This window comes from Cervus canadensis, chromosome 13 (genome assembly GCF_019320065.1).
Source record: "Cervus canadensis isolate Bull #8, Minnesota chromosome 13, ASM1932006v1, whole genome shotgun sequence".
Classification (NCBI taxonomy): Eukaryota; Metazoa; Chordata; class Mammalia; order Artiodactyla; family Cervidae; genus Cervus; species Cervus canadensis.
The window spans coordinates 36,467,149-36,488,948 of NC_057398.1; the positions used below are offsets into that span (position 1 = coordinate 36,467,149).

Here is a 21,800-nt window from a genome sequence, read left to right on the forward strand (position 1 = left end):
AAAAATATTAAAAAGTTTCCTGGCTTAAAAGGGGGGCATTTTACATAAACAAGGAATAATTTGCTATTCCTGTTATTCCTGGCCTGCTGCAGTCCATGGGGTTGCAAAGAATTGGACATGACTGAGCGACTGAACTGAACTGAACTGAAGGAATAATTATCAGCCTGTATTAATTCAGGGTCAATCCCTTTCATATTTTATTAAAGGAAATCAGATATTATCTCATAAGAAAAATACATTTAAAACATTGTTTGGTAGGAAGAATTGTTAACTCAGGCAATGCTTTTGAATACACCATCACTGATAAAACACAACTGATATGAACTGACTGATATTTCTAATGCATACAGCTCTTTCGTGTAATGTCACAGTTGGCTTAAAAATCTAACAACTCAACCACTATAAAGTAATAACGGTTTGTAGAAGCCTTGCCTCTCCCAAAAGCACTCGCCTTCTGAGTTCTTCTAATAGACCTGCAGACGGTTATCAGACTCCTATTTCCAAGATGTTTTAATTATGTGAGTATATGTGTGTGTGTGTGTGTGTGTGTGTGTATTTGGCCTGGACTTGAGAGCAGAAGCTGAGTCTTGTATCTTATTTCTCGCACCTACCAAATAGCCAATAGTAAGAACTCAACAAATGGTACTGAACCAAATGATCAGTTGATTAATTAATTTCCAAGTCTCTACACATTCATTAATTAACTACTTAGCGTGTCCCTACATGGGTTACGGTCTATGGAGTCGCACAGAGTCGGACAAGACTGAAGCGACTTAGCAGGAGCACATGTGCCCATGGGCAGAGATTTAACCCAGTAAATATAATACACATATAAGGATGCAAAAAGGATAGACTTCGGTTTTGCTGTAAAGGAGAGACCTAATAAAATAGCGCATGTGGACCCTGTGGTGGGAGTTCCCCTCTTCTCCCACAGTGACCCGCCCCGCTCCGCCCCCCATCGATAGCTCAGTTCCTGCTACTTTAGTCTGGGCAGAGAGCAGGAGCGAGGGCGCTTGGGAGAAGCCTCGCCCAACGGCGATAGATTAGTCAGGCCTCAGAAAGATGGCGTCCTCGGAGCAGGCTGAGCAGCCGAGCCAGGTAAGGGGAGTGGGGTTGCCCAGTTGTGGTGGCGGGGACCCCCGCTGGAGTGGGGGGTGGCTTGGCGGGTGGCTGGGAGCCCGGTGGGGACCCTGAGCCTCCGAAGCAGGCGCCCGCGACCTCTAGCCACCTCCGGGGCCCCGCCCCTCGCCAGGTCCTCGCCTCCCGGCCCCTCCCCCGGTGACCCCTCTTTGACCACATTCCCGAGCTGGGGCTCGGAGGCGCCCGCGGCCCCCGCTTCCCGCCTGCCGGCCCCTGGGGTCCCACTTGTACTTGGTTGAAGCGGTGGCGGGACCCTTAAAAAATCCCCCAGCCTTGAGCTGCGAGGGCTCCTGCTTGAGAGGGGTGAGAGGCTGGATCGTTCCCGGCCCTTCGGTCCCGGGAGGGGCCTGACTCCTTCAGGGTTCCCACTTCTCCGCAGCCTCAGCCTCCCAGGCCACCCTGCTGCCAGCCTCTTAGTTTTCAGTCACCTTTGCGCTTCCCCTGCTAAGTTGGAGGGTGGGAAATATACTTGGACTCTCTCAGTGCGTTGGTAGGAAGGGGACTCATTGTAAACAACAGACGCCACCGAGCCAGTGGCTGGTAATCTGTCCTTGCTGCCTAGTTTGGTTTTCTCAGCCAAAGACTCTAGCCTTTCAGTCACAGATGCAACCAAATCCCACTCCAGTTCGGGGACCTTGAAGACCAGTGCTCATCCCTGTCAGGAAGCCGTGGATGATAAGGCTTCTGAACGCGTTTGTAGTCCAAAGGTGGGGTGGACTGGGGGTAAGCGGTACTTTACAATTACTGAGTGTGTGCTATCATGCCGAGGACAAATTACTCTTATTATCTCGTTTAATGCTCATTACAACCTTTATGAAGTACAGGCTATTAAGCGCCATTTTGCAGGGTCTGTAACGAGCCTGATTAAGCCTGGATTTGTGTGTGACTCCACCAGTTAGTCCTGCACGTGCAAGTTTAGTTAGGATTGGACAGAGGAGGAAGAAAATGGTGTCAGCCTGGACTCTTCGTTCATTTCTCACCTCCTTGAAACACCTGTGGACTTTTCAGCCGCCTACTGGTATTTCACTTCCTTGGCAGAAGAATACCACTTAGTGTTTCTTATTACTCTTTCATTCTTTATGATAAGTCTATTACAGGAATTGCACTTAGAGGAGTAGCGTGTTCCCTAGAGCAGCTTCCGCTAGCGGAGCGAATGATTCAGAGAGATGTCTGCATTGTAAAACATGAGAAATAAAGAGGGCTACTTTGGTCTTCTCACTGTCGAAAATTCTGGAGTATGGGGGGGTGTCCTGAGTTAGAGGGGGCGGGACTCTTCATTCTTGCCTTAACCCACTTAGCTTGCTGAAATACTGAGGCTCCTCAGAATCTGGGCTTCTCTGAACTGTTGTATGTTAGGAATGCCTATAGACTGGGATTAAAGGATGCCAGAACATGTAATTTTATTGTAATTGTGAAGGTTACTAGAATTTTTGCCACTGGGAGGCTTTATAGCACCCAGGGAGTCCTTTGGTTCTAGAAATTGTCTTCTCTGTGCACGTGGAAGGAATCGAAGGTCCTGAAGGGGACTTGGCCAGCCTCTGTTTGGTTTTCAACTCTGCTTCTCCTTTGCCCTCTTTTCCAAAGCTGGTAGAGATGAGATTGCATCAGAAAATGGTGGCAGACTGGGGCAAAACTTGAATGTTTCACATCAGATTCCGTCCCTGTCTGACAATAAGCTGCAAATGCATGCATTTTAAGTGAACCAACTCTCTTTAGCAGTTGCTTCGCATTTCATTTTCTAGTCCTGATCAGTGGTTTTCCCATTTCTCCAGTAAAACACAGTGGAACTGAAAGAACTGTTCATATATTCCCCCAAACCTGGTTTGGGTGTGAGAAGAAGGCATCGCACCTGTGGGATTGAGCCAGTATTCTGTCTCTCCTAGAAAGTCTCTTGTTTTGAAAGATTGAGGGTAGATAACCAACACTTTCTTTGAAAGGCAGTATAGCAGTGGTTAAAAGTATGGACTCTGAAGCCATCCCCACTGGGCTAGAATCCTAGCCCCACTACTTGCCAACTGTGTTGGTCTTGGACAAGTTACTTCTTTGGCCTTAGTTTCCCTATCTGTAAAATAAGAATAATACTAGTGCCTATCTCATAGCACTGGTCTGAGGATTAAATGAGTTAACTTGTTTTAGAACAGTGCCTGACATAGTGTGTTATCTATCATTCCATGTAGTAAACTCTGGAGTTTCACTCACAAGCAATCTAAGCCTTTCCTCAGTCCCTCTTGTAATATTTTTTGGAGTATGAGTTTTCATATGTTGACCAGAAGTTCACTAAAGTTTTATTTGCTCTTAAGTAATCACCTTAAAATTTAAAGGAATACCCTAACTACTGATTATCCTTGGTGTCCTTTGTAACTTAGATTTCACTGATGTACTTGCTTTTTCATAAGGGTATAATTGTTTTAGTCTGTCTTCAAAATAGTCTGTTGGAATTGCATTTATTGTTTCATATTCTTATTGTGTTTACTCCACATTACTCTGTTTTGCAAGGCTAATCTCTTATCAAAGTCCCTTTTAGTCTGTACATGTTATAGCCCATAGGAACAGGAAATGTTACCCCTATTTCTGTACTTTCCCACCGGCTTTTCTGTCTTTAGTGAAGAGCAGAGGCATGGTTCAATCCAATGGTTTAATGATTGTTGAGTATTGAGAATTATTACGGAATGTAGGTTTCGAGTCTGTTCATGTTCACTCCAAGATCAACTATATCAAAGGATATAGTCTATATCCTTTGACATATATATAGACATATATATAGGATATATAGACTATATCCTTTGATATAGTCAATTTTGGACTGAAAAAACATAGAAGCCGGAAAGGGAGAAGAGTACAGCAAAGATGTTATGGAGAGAAAGGCTTGTTTTCCTGATTGACTTTGGTTTGAACTCCATCACTCACTCACTCACTCTTGGACTTATCTCTCCACCTCTTTGAGCGTCAGTTTTCTTCTCTATAAAATGGGAGTAATAATAATTAACCTAGAAGGTTGCTTTGAGGGTTGATTGAAGTTACAGATGTTAAGAGTATGTGGTACATTTTAAGTGCTCATGTTGCGAATGTTAATTTCCTTCTCCAGGTCTCTGCATGCAGTTTTGGAAGATTACTGAACTCTTGAATAACAAGTTCAAACAAGATATTTTGTCCCTCACTCTTTATTTTGAAAAGTTTTCAACCTATAGAAAAGTTGAAAGAATAATACAGAGAATTCCTCTAAAACTCTCATAAAAGCTTGCAAGATGCATTGTTTACCTTTTGCTGAATTTGCTCTATTTCAGTCTCTTTATATTTTTCTTTTCTTTGAGAAGGATTTGATAGTTACAGACATGGTGTTTCATTCTGGAATACTTCACCTTGTCTCTCATAAGAGTAAGGTTATTCTTCTACATAACCATAATACCACTATCACACAGGAAGTTTGGTATTGATAAAATATTATTTATTAATACAGACCACATTCAAATGTTTCCAATAAAAAACAAATTCAGGATCCAATGGAGAAATAGGGAGTGCATTGATTTACCTCTTTAGTGTAATTTAGCATGACTCCCTAGCCTTTAAAATTAAAAAAAAAACCTTTTTATTGGTGTTTAACATACACCCAAGAAGTCCACCAATTATGTGTACAGCTTGGTGAATGTTCACAGAGTGAACACAATCTTGTGTAACCAGTACTCAAATCAAGCAATCAAACATAACCAGGACCTCAGAAACCTCTTTGGCGTCCCTCCTGTTACTGTCCAGTCCCCAAAACGTTGCCCCTATCCTGACTTAAAATCCGTATGTTAATAGCTTTTTGAGTGACCAAGTTTTTGTGGCCAAAAGCTTTACTGTGGAATTCAAATAGATGTGTTGTGGTCAGTTTTGACAAATGTATATATACCTGTTTAACCACCATCACAGTCAAGATAAAACAATTCCAGTATTCTCAAACATTCCCTTACTCTGCTTCCCAAGAAAATCCTAGCCTTTGGCCTCAGGAAATCTGAGCTGCTTTTTTTACCACTAATAGATTGTATTTGTCTCTCCTAGAATTACACATGAATGTATTCATAATGTATATAATCTTTTATGTCGCACTTCTTTTGCTCAGAATAGCGTTAGTAAAATTTTATATTGTTGTACATATATGACTTAGCAGTGAAGAGTCTGCCTGCAATGTAGGAGATGGGGGTTTGATCCCTGGGTCAGGAAGATCCCTTGGAGAAGTAAGCGGCAAACCACTGCGGTATTCTTGTCTGGGAAATCCCATGGACAGAGGATCCCGGTGCGCTTTATAGTCCGTGGGGTTGTAAGACTTGTATGTGACTGAGCAGCTGAACCACCACCACCAGGTGTCAGCAATCCATTCCTTGTTACTAGTGTGTAGTATTCCATTGTACAGGTAAATCAACAGCACAGTTGATCTGTTCACCACTTGGACATTTGGTGTATATTAATTGCCTATTGTCTAACAATGTTCTTACAAATTTAGCAGCTTCATGCAGCACACATTTATTGTCTCGCAGTGTCTGTGGGTCAGGAGTCAGGACATGATTTAGCTGTGTCTCACAAGGCAGCTGTCAACCTGTCTGTCAGGGCTGTGATCTCATTCGAGTCTTGACTGGGGAAGGATCTGCTTCCGAGTGCGTGTGGTTGTTGACAGCATTTGGCTCTTTGTGGACTGCAGAGTGAGGACTCCATTTTTAGCAGCTGTTAGCCAGAGGCCACCCTTGGTTTCTTGCCACATGGGTCTTCCCCGGGTGGCCACGTGTTTCCTCAGAGGTGAATGGACTTTACAGTCTTAGTAATGTAACCACATATGTGTAAGTACATGTGTTCTGTCACCATTACCATAGTATATTGGCCAGAAACCTGTCACAGTTCCTGCCCACACTCAAAGGAACAACATAAGGGTGTGAATACCAGGAGATTGGGATCACGGGAGTCACCTTAGAGACTCTTCCCCACATGGTTGGTTCTAGTTTGGGGCTACTATAAATATTCATGTGTGTTTGTGGAAGCATGTTTTCATTTTTCTTGGTAAATACCTCCCAAGTGTAATTGCTGGGTCACATGATAAGTGTATGTTGAGCTCTGTAGTAGATTGCATTCTTGTTTTGTAAAGTTGTTGTCCTTGTTGTTGTTTAGTCACTAAGTCATGTCTGACTCTTTTCGAGCCCATCGACTGCCTCATATCGGTCTTCGCTGACTTCCATGATTGCCCAGAGTTTGCTGAGATTCATGTCCATTAAGGTGGTGATACTATCTAACCATCTCATTCTCTGCTGCTTCCCTTTTCCTTTTGCCCTCAGTTTTCCCAGCATCAGGGTCTTTTCCAGTGAGTTGGCTCTTCACATCAGATGGCCAAAGTATTGGAGCTTCGGCAAAGTTGTGCTGTTTTTCATTCTACCAACAATGTATGAACATTCTGATTGCCCCACACCCATACCAACACTTGGTATTGTCTGTCTGTTTTAATTTTAGCTGTTTGAGTGTGTAGCTTGAGTGTGTAGTGGTATTTCATTGTGGTTTTTCTTTGCGTTTCTGTGATGACAAATAACATTAAGCATCTCTTTTCATGTGCATATTGGTAAAGGCTGAGGTTAATGTTTTTCCCCATATGAATATCAGTTGTTCCAGCATCATTTGTTGATCTTGCCATCTTTGTTAAAAAAAATTGAAAAATAGTATGTAATAGATCAATTTCTAAACTGTTTTCTGTTCTGTTTATCTATTACCTATATGTTTCTCCTAATGCAAATAAAGTATAGTTGACTCATGAGTTTGAACTGCATTGGTCCACTTACACTTGGATTTCTTTTTCAATAAATATACAGTACAGTAAATAATATACTACACAGTTTGTGGTTGGTTAAATCCCCATAGATATGGAGGGCTAACTGATACTGATTTATAGTTTGTATGTATGTGTGAGTAAGAGAGAGAAAGAGAGAAATCTGTATCTAACTGTCAAGGTAATACTGGCCTATCAGAATGAGTTGGGAATTTTTATCTTTTTTTTGGCTGTGCCATTCAGCTTGCAGGACCTCAGTTTCTAGGCAAGGGATTGAACCTGGGCCACAGCAGTTGAAGCCCAGAATCCTAACCGCTAGGTCACCAGGGAACTCCCTCACCTTTCTTTTCTACTTTCTGAAATAGTTTGTGTAAGACTGCTACTACTGGGCAGTTCCTTGGCAGTTCAGTGGTTAAGGCTCTGTGCTTTTTTTTTTTTCCTAGGGTCAGCCTTGCCATAATGTTTCTCAAGGAATTTGCTGTCATTTCAGTTGTCAAATATGTTTTTAAGATGTTTCATAGTATTCCTTTTTTTTTTTTCCTGAAGGTTTCTTCTTTTTCCTCATTGTGGATCATTTCTATAGTCTTTATTGAATTTGTTATAGTATCACTTCCGTGTTGTGTTTTGGTTTTTTGGCCACGAGATCTTAACTCCCTGACCAGGAATCCAACCTGTATTCCTTGCATTGGAAGGTGAAATCTTAACCACTGGACTGCCAGGGAAGTCCCTCCATTATCTTTTATTTAAAAAGAAGTTAATTATTTATTTTATTTTTGGCTGCTCTGGGTCTTTGTTGCCTTGTGTGGGCTTTCTCTAGTTGCGGCGAGTAGGGGCTACTCTTCATTGTGGTTTTGGGGCTTCTTGTGGCTTTTCTTGTTGTGGAGCATGGGCCATAGGCACACAGGATCAGTAGTTGTGGCCCTCCCTTATCTTTTAGATGTCTATAAAATATGCAGAGATGTCCCCTTTTTCATTCCAACTATTGGAAATTAATGTCTTTTTTTTTAATTGATCGATCTGCCTACAGATTTATCAGTCTTAAGACGTATTCCTCAGAAAATTAGTTTTTATTTTATTGATTTTCCTCTCTTGTTTTTAAGTTTTAAGTTTTATTTCTTTCTGTTTACTTTGGGTTTCACTTGTTCTTTCTCTAGCTTCTTTTCTAAAGTCCTAACTAAAACTGTAAACTTCCTTCTAAGCACAGCTTTAGTTGTCTTCCACAAATTTAGGTGTGTTGTATTTTCATTTTCGTTCAGTTCAGTTCAGTCACTCAGTCGTGTCTGACCGTCTCTTTGTGACCCCATCGACTGCAGCATCTCAGGCTTCCCTCTCTATCACCAACTCCTGGAGCTTGCTCAAACTCATGTGTATCATATTGGTGATGCCATCCAACCATCTCATCCTCTGTTGTCCCCTTCTCCTCCTGCCTTCAATGTTTCGCATTATCAGGGTCTTTTCCAGTGGGTCAGTTCTTCACATCAGGTGGTCACAGTATTGGAGCTTCAGCTTCAGTCCTTCCAATGAACATTCAGAATTGATTTCCTTTAGGATTGACTGGTTTGATCTTGCAGTCCAAGACTCAAGAGTCATCTCTCAAGAGTCATCTCCAACACCTTAGTTCAGAAGCATCAATTCTTCAGTGCTCACCTTTCTTTATGGTCCAACTCATACGTGATTACTGGAAAAACCATAGCTTTGACTATACAGACCCTTGTCAGCAAAGTTATGTCTTTGCTTTTTAATATGCTGTCAGTTCAGCATGTTTTTTCTGTGATTATTTTGTCTTCTTGATTAACTCCCTTATTTTGAAAGTGTCCTTGTTTATCATTGGTAATATCCGTTAGTTTGAAGTTGTCTGAGATTAATATTGCCAGTACAGCTTTCTTATGATTAGTGTTTGCATGGTCTATCATTTTCCATCCTTTGGCTTTTGAGCAGTGTGTGTCATTTTGTTTAAAATGGGTTTCTTATGGGCGGTCTATAGCTCAGTCTTGGGTTTTCTCACCACTCAGTCTGACAGCCTCTGCCTTTTAATAGGAGTGTTTCGTTTGTACTCAAGGTAAATATGAATGTGGTTGGGTTTAAGTCTACCATCTTGCAATTTTTTTTCTTTTTTTTTCATCTGTTCTTTGTTTTCTCTTTTTTTGTCTTCTCTTGGATTGAATTATTTTTTGGATTTTATTTTATCTCTACTGTTGATTTAGCTGTACCTCTACCATTTTTTTTTTTTTTTTTTTCTAATTAGTGATTGCTCTAAGGTTTACAATATGTTACTTTAAGTTACCACAGCCTATTTTCAAACCACATACAATTTAATAATTCACATATAGTATAAGAACCTAACAGAAATATGCTTCAATTTTCCCTTTTATCCATTGTATTATGTGTCATAGATTTTACTACTACATATGACATAAACCTCACAGTGCATTTAAATTATCTTTTAAAAATAAAAATGTCTTGTATTTTTGTTAACATGTTGACCATTTCTAACGTTCTTCTTTCATGTAGATTAAGTTTCCATCCAGTGTTGTTTTTCTTCTGCTTAAAGAATTTCTTTTAACGTTTTTTGTCGTACAAGTATACTGTTGACAACCACTGCCTCTTTTTCCTTTTGGAAAAGTCTTTAATTTGTATTCATTTTTGAAAGAATTTGGTTGGATATAGAATTCCAGGTTGACAGTGGTGTCGTGTCGTGTCCTGCTCTCTGTGGGTGTTTTAAAGATATTATTTTTTTTGAAATGCCAGATGGCCAAGTTTTTGTTGTTTTATTAACACAAACGCAGTGTGCACACAAGCTATCTGTTCATCTTCTGCTCGGCAGCCTGGTGTAGGATTGGAGACTCTGAGGGCCGGCAGGATTGCTCTTTTCCACAGTGGCTTTGAGCTCTTGGAGGAGACGTGAGTAACCTAAGCGCAGGAAGGTTGTTGCACGTCAGCAGCGCTGCAGGCTCCCTGAAGCTGTGGACCAGGAGCCTCCGGAAGCCCCCGGGCAGTGTGACCTCTGTGTCCTTGTTGCTCCCGTCACCAGCGCTGGGCGCTCGTATCTGGCCCTTGAGTTTCCTGAGCACCCTGTTGTCAGGGCCTCTGGGTTTCCATCAGTTCCATTTAATGTTGACATATCAGTCCAGCTGGCCTGGGTTAACTTCTTGGTCCTCTTTTTGACGAGCTTCACGAGGGGTCTGAAGGTGGCCCTTATGGCTGTCACTTCTGTAAAGTGGGCAGTGCTGAGGAAGAGCCAAAGATACTATCCTGTTGTTGTTTTTTTTTTTTTGGCCTGCACAGTTATTGATCAGAAGCCTGAAGTCATTTTTAATCATGATTAATATGTGTAGGTAATGTTTCTCTTTTTTTTCTGGCTGCTTATAATATTTTCCCCTTTTTCATGTATTTTTAGAATTTGGTTATGGTGTACTTTAGTATACTTCTGTGTGTGTTCTGCTTGGGGTTTGTTGAACTTCTTGGATCTGTGAGTTTCTAATTTTCATCAAACTTAGAAATTTTTCAGTCATTATTCAAATATTTTTCTCTTTGGGGTCCCCCACCATCCTTCATTTTAATCCGTTTCTGCTGTGGTGTTTTCAAGTGCACTTACTTTTTTTCCTGAAGTATCTAATCTATCATTACCATTCAGTGAAATTTCTATTTCAGATATGTTTTTTCATCTCTAGAAGTCCTACTTCTTATACCTCACATTTCTGTCCTTACTGTGATGTTTTCCTTTAAGTTATTTTTTAAAAGAAAATATTTTATTTAATTTATTTGGCTGTGTTGGGTCTTGGTTGTTGCACATGGGATCTTTAGTTGTGGCATGCAAACTCTTAGTTGTGGCATTTAGGGTCTGGTTCCCTGACCAGGGATTGAACCTGAGCCCTCTGAACTGGGAGCACTGTGTCTTAGCCACTGAACCCCCAGGAAAGTTCTCTTTTTAAAATTTATTGAGGTTTTTTACTTGACATACAGCATTATATTAATTTCAGGTGTAGAACATGATTTGATATTTGTATTTTTTAACTGAGCTAAATTCTTGAATAAAGCTGAACTGGTGAGACTCATGGATCTGTGTGGACTTGGTTCAGCTTCTGACAAGCAGTTTGGCTGCTCAGACCTTACCCCTCTTTCAAAACCATGTCTGAGCTGCATGCTAAAGATGGGAGTCTGTCCCCCTCCTTGTCATAAGGAAGTGGACTTGTTAGGATCCTTCTAGGGGTCCGATTGGTGTTTTGAATGGAGCAGTCCTTCATTGTGTCCATTGTAGGACATTTAGCCCCACAGGCCCCTGCCTTCTAAATGCCTGTGGGGCTCTATGGTCCCTGTGACAGCCAGAAGCACCTCCACACACTTTTAAATGCCTGTCTGGGGGTGATTCCACCCCAGAGTTGAGATCCATTGGGTCATGACATTGTTTTGAGACTGGCCAGATTTGTATTTTGTTGTTGGCGAAATGCTCCAGAGAAAGACTCTGCCATTGTTCTTTGCCTGCTTCATTTTTGCGTATGTATATGAAGTGGTTCCTTTGTTTTAATTTTTTAACTAAATAAGAACATATTAATTGAGTATTGATATTAGTGACATTCTAAGTGCTGAAGATCAGCCTTCACCAAGGTGGTAAAATGCCTGCCTTCAAGGAACTGAAAACTAGCAGGGACAGGCATTAATAAACAAGTTATATAATGAAGAATTTCATATGGTATCATCAAGGAAATCAACATGCAGAGTAGTAAGGATGAATGATGCCTGTCCTGGTCATCAAGAAATAGTTTTCTAAAGAACACAGGTATTTCAGCATGAACTAGAGAATCATCTGGAAAATAATTGTATTAGGCAATTCTCAGATTGGTAAGAAGTCATCTGTGAGGTCACTGTAAGGTTTGACTGATCTCATACAGAGCAGTGAGTTGGAATATGATGTGGGGAAATGCTCCTTTCTTAGCAGCCCCTGAGAATGGGCTCGGAGGTCGGGCTTTGGTGTGCTGAGACCCTTAGAAGGCTCTGTGAAGTCAAAGTTTGAGGAATTCAGAGTGTTGCTATTTAAGCTCCTTGGTGGGGCTGTGCTTCTTGCACACTTTGAATATCCCAGAAAGACTCTGTAAGGAGCCAGCATCAGTGGTGGGTCCCCAAGGAAGAGGAGCCTGTTGGGATGAGAAGGGAGCTTCCTTTTTAAATTTTTTAATACTCAATTTTTTAAAGCAGAGTATATTTACATGGTTCACATAAAAAGGTACAAAAGAATATATGATGAAACAGACTAATTTGGTGCTGTATATGGTTTAAAGTTTTTCCTCTGGCAAATATTAGCTGTTCAGGAGATGAACTAATTTAAAGGAAAGTTCCTTGGAGATTTATGATTCACAGTGATTAGTTGTATCTCAGGAAGAAAGTTTTAGTTTAAATCAGAACGTGGCTTCCTGAATAATAGAGCTGTTTGTGTTAGTTCCATCTAGGCAGATAACTTACATTATTATTTATGGGATAGCATTAAGGTTGTTGCTTAATAAAATGTGGTCTAAACAAAACTCGATTATTTTGATTAAGTAGAAGAACTCCAGTCCTTTTGGTATCTGTCCTTTTAGCTGACTCATCATAGGCAAGTTATTTAACCTCCCTTGCTTCAGTTTCCTCATCAGCAATACTTCCATACATTTATTGTGAGAATGAAATGAAGAAGGAGCTTAGTAAATGTTTGCACTTAATATTTACCAGATGGACTGAAGGAAGCCCTCAAGAAGGCAGTGAACTTTATATAATCTGTTCAGACCCAGTCCATCCTGCTCTTTGTTGCCCGTTCATTCATTCAGCAAATATCTGTGGAAGGTCTGTGGCTCAGCGGGTGAAGAATTTACCTGCAATGTAGGAGACACAGGAGAAGCGAGTTTGATCCCTGGGTTGGGAAGATCCCCTGGAGGAGGAAATGGCAACCTACTCCAGTATTCTTGCCTGGAGAATTCGATGGGCAGAGGAGCCTGGTGGGCTGCAGTCCAAAGGGTCACAAAAGAGAGTTGGACATGATTAAGCAAACTAGCATATAACCTGTGCCTGATACTGACCCAGGGCCCAGGGATACAGTGATGAGCAGACAGAGTTTCTGCCCACTTGGAGTGTATAATCCTGTGAGGACAAGACATCAGTCAGATATGACACACTTAAAATTGCAGTTTGGCTTAGTCCTTGAAGGAGAGGTATATGGTGTGAGTGTATATTCAGGAGATTTGAATATACAGATTTTCTCCTGTCAGAGAAGGAATGCTTTCCCAAGAGTGACTTAGCTGGCATCTGAAGGATAAGTTAAGCCTTCAGAGAGAAGGGAAGGAACAGCTGGTGCAAAGGCCCCTTGACAGAGGAAGAAAAGGCGAGTGTGTGCGTTGTGAGCAGAGCTGGGGACTGTGGTGCCAGACCTGGTATGTAGTCAGAGGAGACGCATGGTGGCCAAACTGAGAAGGTTTTTCTGTATTAGAGTCGTTGTTTACTTGGGCAGGTGGGTGGATGAGATCAGATTATTGTTTTGAAGAGATAGTCTGCTTGCAGGGTGGAAACTGAATTAGAAGACAGAGCCAGCATGGATGTGAGTAAACTGATGAGAAGGCTATGGCAGTGGTCCAGGCAGGGGTTTTTGGAAGCTTGGACCTAAGTGACGTTAGAAGAAATGGAGCAAAGCGTATGGCCTTATCCCATGGATGTTTAGGAAGGCATTGGGGAAGACTTGATACGGTGTTTCCTCTGGCAGGTGAGGGGAGGCGCTGCCCAGGGTGGTCTTTTGGGTTCTAGTTTGCCTGTTTTGGTGGAAGGTTCACTTTCACCCAGACAGGGAAAGCAGAAGAGGTCATGTGTGGTGGAGGCCAAGGATTATGAATCTGCTGTGGGATTTGTTAAGTCCAGGAGAAGGCAGGAAGTTGTAGAACTCGAGAGGTGTGGGCTGGAGCCCTAAATGCATCAGCTTATATTTGCCTGGAGCTTTAGGAGGAAGCGAAGTCACGTTCAGGTTTCCAGTTATTTTCCATACTTTCTAATTTTATTCTGGCTGAACTTCTTGTCCTAGGGAAGAAGGGGCTCTTGAGAAGGACTTTGGATGAAGTGGTAGGGTCCTTCCAGCAGAGTCCTTGCCTCCCTGTGTGGGAGCAGCTGGGCATGAGGAATCTTTGGGAACCCTCTGTGGACTGGACTGTTTTCTCTCTCCACTTCCATCCTTTTCCCCAGAAGGCTTAGCGCTTGCCGTCTGAACCAGCTGGGAGGAGTTTGGAGGCTGGCTCCACAGATTAGCTCATTTGTCTGGATATTATCTGTGGATAATTGGGAATTGGTTTGAACATCAGTAACAGTAAACTAATCATGACTCTCTCAAGCTGCTTGTTTTCTTCTTTGGAGATTTGTAGATTTCTTCCTAGGTTGTCTGTCTCTGTCTCTCCCTTTCTCTGAACTGTGGCCATGTCAGCTAAGGGTTGAAGGTAAATTCGAGGGTGAGGGGAGAGATCCAGAGAAAGAAACTGACTAGGACCAGGCAAGTGGGCCACATGGTGCCTGGCTCTGGGTTGGTCTGTTTATCTGTCAGCTTGTTAACTAGCTTATTTTAAAAAACCCAACTTTCTTTTCTGCTGGGGATTGGTATCCTGGGCAACAGGTGGTGACAGGAACCGGTGTCCATAGTTTACTGCTTCCTTGGGTCCAAATAGATGCTGCGTGCAGGCAGCTGGGGCCCCCTTGTGGCTGAATCCGGTTCCCCACTTTCGCTCTGCTCACTGGTCAGCGTGGAGGGGGTGGTGGGCAGAGATGGCAAAAGGAAAGTTTGACTCTTACTTAACACCTTTTGTGGACTTTGCTATTGCTGTGGGTTTCATGATGGTCCCCAGCCGCTGCTACTCAGCTGCTTGGGCCCTCTGAAGCCAAATTCAGCCTTCTTGAGTTGTTGTGACTGTGAACCTGACCCCAGAAGCCCTCTCTCCTTTTTCTCTAGCAAATTTGGGCTCCTTGAGCTACCTCTTACAAGGAACCCACCACAGACCTCTCTGCAGTATGGAAAACTGGCGAGAAGTGCCAGAAGTAGTTGTTGGTGTGTGTCGCTCCGGAATGGCACGCCTTTGGTTTTTTGATGTCCATTGGGTGGCACTGCAATCTTACTTTTGTTTTTATTTTTCTTTGCAGCCAAGCTCTGCTCCAGGAAGTGAAAATGTGGTGCCTCGAGAGCCACTGGTAAGAAGCCACGATACATAGTATGAGTCTCTATTAATTAAAATACATAGTATGATTCTCTATTAATTAAAACACTGAGTTTAAAGAAGCCTGATGATCCTATAGTCGTGCATCAGTAGTGCCCCCGAGTATAGGAGTGGAGGTGTTCTGTGGAGACCAAGCCCGTCAGCGACCTCTCGCTTCTGTCTGCTTTTCAGGAATGCAGAGGTTAGCGAGATTCCCTCTTAGTAAAGCCTGGTCTTTTCTGGAATGAAGAACACCCACCCCTGGTCTGGTGATGCACCATTTTATTTATTGTTAATCGGTGGGATGCTCGAAACCTATGGTGGCTGAGCTGAAGCGAGGTTGCTGGACCTGACCAAGGAGCTGAGCTGCTTGATTGTCTGAAATAGCCATTCTGTTCCTCAGAGTGAGGGCACTTCATGTGGCCTTTGAAGAACAGATAAGGGAGAGAGTTCTGTTTCTGCCTGGCCTGTAATTAGGTTTGTGATGCTCATTACCAACATTCTCTGCTTACATAATTGATAGGGAAGAGGCCTACTAAGTACTGAAGCTAATTTTCTTTACACAGTGCATTTGCCTTGGTGGTCTTAGCCCAAGTGCCTGCCCCATTTTCATTCTGTTTTGCATTTCAAGGCCTGCTGCAAATCCTCTTAGCTGAATATTAAGCCCTGTTCTGTACTGGAAATTCCCTGGCAGTCCAGTGGTTAAGACTCTGCACTCTCGTTGCTGGAGCCTGGGTTCAATCCCTGGTTGGGGAACTAAGATTCCACAGGCTGTGCGTCACAGGCCCGCCCTCCCCTCCCCCTGCAAAAAAAAGACTTGTTCTCCAGATAAGTTTTACAGAGGGGCCAGCTTTATGTTTAACTTTGCAGAGCTTTTTCTTTCCTTGAATAGTGATAGCAAGCTTAGGGGTATACCACCAAGCTTTTGTTTCAGCAGGGTCTGTAGTTTTACCCGTTTTCCTTCCCTCTCCTTCTGGAGGTAGTGGGAGGGGATGACGTGAGGCCCTTAGCTGGTATGAACAAGTTTGAATTCCGGTCTGTGCTAAGACTTTCCAAGGCAGGAGGTGAGTTGGATCTGGCTGAGCTGGAGGAAGGCCCGGGTGATACCAGCCCTGCGGGTACTGGTGGAAGGAGTCACTGTTGTCCTGCATATCACCTGCTCTTCCCAAGTACGGCTCACTTCCCACCACCCCCCAGTGGCTTCATTTCTCTCTCTCGGTATTGCGTGGGCTCTTCCTCGTGGTCTCGGTGGTGTGAAAGCCAGAGGAGGCTTTGCTTGGCCAGTCCCTTAGGTTGGGAGCTTGTTTCCCGTGGGGCCTGCCTCAGTGCCCCTCAGACTGAAGTTGTGGTTGACTTTGGACTAAAGTTCAAATTGAACACTCTGGTCCTCTTCAGTCCTTCATTCCTCAGTCTCTTTTCACATTTTAATCTACTTATTTAACTATTGATCACCAGAAGAGCAGCTGGACCATCTTTTGGGCGTTAAACTTCTGGGTGTTCTTTCTAGCACGGAGCCCTGAGCAGTTGGTGGCATCGCTGACTTCCGGGTGCCTGGAACCCCATGGCGCCTTCGCTCTGCTCATGTTTCTGTGCACTGCTCTTTTCCTGCTGCACTCGGCATCTGCATGTTGGTTGCTTGTATTTTTATTTCTTTCTTTTCTGGGAGGCCCTGAGCAGTCTTCAAACCCTAGTAGCCGGCGATCGTCCAGAGTTCAGACTCATTCTCTCCAGGCCAACTCCACAATTACCTTATATTTAATTAATATTTTCTCCCCTCTTTACGTACTTGCTGCATAATTGCTCAGAGGAAAGAAAACACATAGCAGCAATTTATATATATATAAAAAAATAATAATTAAAAAAAAACCTGAAATAAACTCCCATCTCATTTGGGTTGATCCTATGAGTTGGGTAATTAGGGCCCTATTAAAAGGTAGACCCTTCCTCCTTCCCCCTTTTTTTTTTATTAATTTTTTTATATTAAACTCCCACAGTCTCTCAGTCATGCCCTTATTGCTTTTGGCCAGCCATTTGCAGCAGCCTGATTAAATGAGGGCACCAGCCGAGTTGTATGCTCTTGTGTGAGCTACTTCTGCCTCTTGGGAGAGGTAGCAGGAGGGTGCCAGGCAGAGAAGCCGCTGAGGGCTATCGGCGGCTTGTGTGGCTGGTCAGGAGGACAGGACGAGCTGCTGCGAACCGGTAGCAGGCTGGAGGGAGTCACAGGGTGCCAGAGAGGTGATGGGGCACCCACGCACAGAAAGTCCCCTGGTACTCAGCCCAAGGGCCTGTCTACACCCTCACCGCCACCCCCCAGGGAGGTTCCTCAGGTGGTATGTGTTAGCTGCCTCCTGGGTGCTCAGGAGCAACAGATGATTGGAGAATAAAGCTAAACCTTCTTCCTAAGTAATTTATATATCTTATTTGGGGAAGAAAATGCATTTGTTACATGCAAGACAATTAGCAAATGGCACAAGGTTGTATATAATTTTAGCAAACAGTACAAAATTGTATATAATTTGGTGCAGAATTGCCTGGCTGGGAGTATAAGAGAGCCTTCATTATTCAGAGAAGGAAGAGTTCTCTGGGGGTGGGGGGTACTTAGGGATGGTTTTTGTGAAACTCGAGGCCAGGGCTGGAGGAATAGGGTAGTCCAGTGTTGGAGGGAACACTGTGCTCAGTTATTTTTGAATTTGTTTTTAACCAAGTGGAGTGCATATTTTCCACCAAATTCCTCAATGGAAGATGCCTGTTCTCTATACTAAAAAGGCTAAGCTTGGGATGCTGAAGGCAAATAATCTTGTTCTTTGTCTTCAGAACTAGATGAGCACTTTGGGGTAATTTTCCCCTTTATTAAAACAGAGGCTGTGCTGAGGAGTCAGCATAGTGCAGGTGACGTTGTTAGGTGGACGTGTTCAGGTGTCTGCACTGTTGCTTTGCTCTGTTTCTAGGAAAGGAGGACCTGGTTTTCATTTCTGTCCTCTCTGGACCCTAAAAGCTGGCTTGTGATTTTGAGTTGATAAGTAGGCACATTCGTGTCTGACTCTTGTGATCCTACGGACTGTAGCCCACCAGGCTCCTCTGTGCAAAGGATTTCCTAGGCAATAATACTGCAGTGGGTTGACATTTCCTCCTTCATGGGATCTTTCTGACCCAGGGATTGAACCCGAGGCTCCTGTGTTTCCTGCATTGGCAAGCAGATTCTTTACCACTGCGCCACCTGGGAAGCCCTGATAGGTGGTCTTGTGGTCTCTAATTGGCACACTTGTGTATATAGCCATCCCCTCATCTTGATTCTGGCCGCGTAGTGACGCTGCACATTACCTTCTCTAGCCCCTGCAGACCTCCTCCCCTCACTAAAGAACCAACCCAGCAACTCTGGCCATATTAGTGGGGTAATTGCTCTATAATGTCATGATGTCCTTGGGGTGGTGATTGGTGAACAGACTCCCCTTGATAAATTCTGTGAACTCCCCATTGAAATTCTCTGATTGTTAATGACAGAACTCTTTGCCAGAGTTAAAATGGCTGATTACTTTTTCTTTACACTTTGTTCACTGAGCTTTGCCTCCCAGGGCAAGCTCCAGAGTACTGACCTCTAGCTTCTCCCAGACCTGCTCAAAACCTGTAAATTTCCTGCAGACCTGGGTTTTCTCATCACCTGTGTGGGCACATGCTCAAGCCGTCGCAGAGGCTCTGGGCTGGTCCCCACACTGCTCTGCCAGGATCAAGTGCTCCTACCTAGTTGATAAACCTTTCAGAATGGCTGGATGATTGTCTGCATAGAGTTCCTCCCTTGCTTTGGTACAGAAACAGGGGTTAAGTAATCTTCTTAGAGTCTTTCCACTCACAGAAGTTGAGGGTCTCTGGAGCAGCTGTAAATATGGTTTCATTTACGTCTGCTCACTTTTTTCAGTACAGTTCCTCAGTGTTCAGCAGTACAGTTGCTTACGTACTTTATATAATGCTTATGGATCTGGGCTAAACTAGAATTTCAGCATTTTGCTCTTTGAAACCAACTTATTTCTAATTGGGTGAGTCTTCTGCCATCTTCTTTTCCTCTAACCTGTAGGTATAGGTTTTGTTTTTGTTTCTGTCCTTTTCCTGCATCCCTCTACCAAAATAACCTCAAACAGCAGCTAATGTTCCTTTATAAATGATGATGGTAATTCTACTTTATCACCTTCCCTGCTGCTGCTGCTAAGTCGCTTCAGTCGTGTCCAACTCTGTGCAACCCCATAAATGGCAGCCTGCCAGGCTCCTTCGTCCGTGGGATTTTCCAGGCAAGAGTACTGGAGCCGGGTGCCATTGCCTTCTCCTGTCACCTTCCCTGGGATTAATGTTTTTTGGTATGCTGAATTCTCCCTTTTTTTTTTTTTTTACCTTACATCCCCATGACTTAATTATTCTATAACTGGAATTTTGCTCCTTTTGATCGTTTTCACCCATTCCCCCCACCCTCCTCTGAGTTCTGTTTTTTAATTTTAATTTTTTAGGCTCCACATATCTGAAGTAGAGAAGTATCATGTCTCCTCAAGTTTCTCCCTGAGGCTAAGACAGACTTGCCTGGGGTGGAGGGGTTGGGTGGGTGGTTCATGTGTTTGATCTCCACCCTTCTGGGGGAGCTCTTCTACCTCATACCTGGACACCTAAGATTTTCTCTTTGGTTTTTAAGTCAGTTAACCAGAGGCTGGCAAGCAAAAGGCTTTTAAGGGACTTCCCTGGTGGTACAGTTGTTAAAGACTGTGCTTCTAATACGGGGGCTGGGGGTTGGAGGGGAAGAGTTTGATCCCTTGTTGAGGAACTAAGATACCATATGCCGTGTGATGTGGCCAAAAAGTAAAATCTAAAAAAGGTCATTAATATCTTGATGAATTCAGGGAGCTCCTCTTTAGGAGAAGAGCTGTGGCCGGTCGCCTGTCTCCTGAAAACCTCTCACAGGTACCTCTGGCACAGTCTCCCCTGCATTTGTATCTTTTGTGGAGTACTTAGGTAAACTTGTTGGTGGACTTACTGTGAGGAGGTGATTCTCATGTTTTTTCCCCACCAAAACATTTTGAAAGATGACATTCACATGCCCAGTGCGTTTCTTTGTGTATACTCATGTGCATAATATGTGTATGTGTGTATGCACATATAGAACTTATAATATGTATTTATTTTATAAAGTTCAAAGCACTTGGCAGAATAAAATTGATTTTAGCATTGTATTCATGAAAGTATTTTATAAGCATGGAGTAGTGACACTAGCCACTTAGATTTTAGGAAATTGTCATTTTTTCCAGGAAAGATAAATAAATATGTCAAATCTAAAGTATTAAGCATTATTATTTAAAGAGTCTGTAATGGTTGCTTTCTGTGAGTGTATCAGAGTTAGGTGTGCTCGGCTGAGCTGTGATTTCCATCTGTTTCCCACTCAGCGTCCACTTGGAGGCAGGTGACTGGGCATGATGATGTAGCTGATGATGTAGCTGCTCCTGCTGCTGCTAAGTCGCTTCAGTCGTGTCCGACTCTGTGCGACCCCATAGACGGCAGCCCACTCCCTGGGATTCTCCAGGCAAGGGTACTGGAGTGGGTTGCCGTTGCCTTCTCCGTTGATGTTGTAGGGATAACCCTGCTGCTGCTGCTGTTGCTGAGTCGCTTCAGTCGTGTCCGACTGTACGCGACCCGATAGACGGCAGCCCACCAGGCTGCCCCGTCCCTGGGATTCTCCAGGCAAGAGTACTGGAGTGGGTTGCCATTACCTTCTCCGATGATGTTGTAGGGATAACCCTAAATCTGCTCTGTTTGTTTATTTGTAAAAAGTGAGCCATCTGCGTTTCGGCGCTTACTGTACCAAAGGCACAGGCGCCCCTCACAGCTGCTGTGAGAAACTTGGAACCTCAGTCAAATGTGAACACCCAGGGGGTGGGGCTTGTGGTACACCCCTGCATGTCGTGTGTCCTGACTCCAGATGTGGGGCCGGAGGTCCGGGCACTGCAGATTGGCAGAGAGGTTGGCTTTCCTCCTCCCCCACTCCCCCAAAACGTTGCTCTTTAACACTGACACCCCTTGTCAGGCGGGAGCCTGAGATTCCTGCCTGTCCTGTGGATTGGGGGAGGAAACTGGTGAGAGCCAAATGCTGAAATGGATGAACCTGAGAAAAGCCTCATTCTGTCTCTGGTGGCTTCTCTCTAATCTCTCGGCTACTTACTGATTTTGAAATTACTGACTCTTCCTGCTCCGTCCTTCCTATTACAGGCTGAGGAGTTTCATTGAATAGACCAGGCGGTGCCCTTTAAGTTCTTTCCTCCTTCAGGTAAAATGAAGAGGTGTTTTTTTTTGGTTTTTTTTTTTCAGTTTTAAGGTATCCTTTTACAAATAATTATTAGATGAGTCGAAACTCTTAGGAGTAATAATTAGAGAAATGGAATTTGAAATTGGTGTTCAGCTTTGTTTATATTTTGGGTTCCTGCTTTCGTGGTAATACTTTTTATTTGCTGTAGTTCCGGTAATCAGAGGCCCAGCTTTTGGATAACTGAGCAGTGTCCTCCTTCTGGAGACGTGGGAACTGGCAAGCTGAGTGCACAAGTGCCTTTTTTCAGAGCCACAGTGATGGGGGAATTGGGTTTTTAATCTTGTCACTGGCCTCATTCTTTGAAAAAGTGAAAGTCGCTCAGTCGTGTCCGACTCTTTGTGACCCTATGTAGTGT

The 21,800-nt window shown here is 43.4% G+C and overlaps 1 protein-coding gene across 1 annotated transcript in view; it reads left to right on the forward strand.

Annotated features, from left to right (window-relative positions):
* The first annotated feature begins 995 nt into the window (after window positions 1-995).
* PEX14 (peroxisomal biogenesis factor 14) overlaps window positions 996-21,800 on the forward strand; it is a 138,470-nt gene continuing 117,665 nt past the window's right edge. Inside the window, exons 1-2 of the mRNA XM_043484928.1 lie at window positions 996-1,098; window positions 15,059-15,106. Coding sequence (XP_043340863.1) covers window positions 1,063-1,098; window positions 15,059-15,106 — 84 coding nt within the window. The 5' untranslated portion in view covers window positions 996-1,062. The remainder of the gene's footprint in view (window positions 1,099-15,058; window positions 15,107-21,800) is intronic.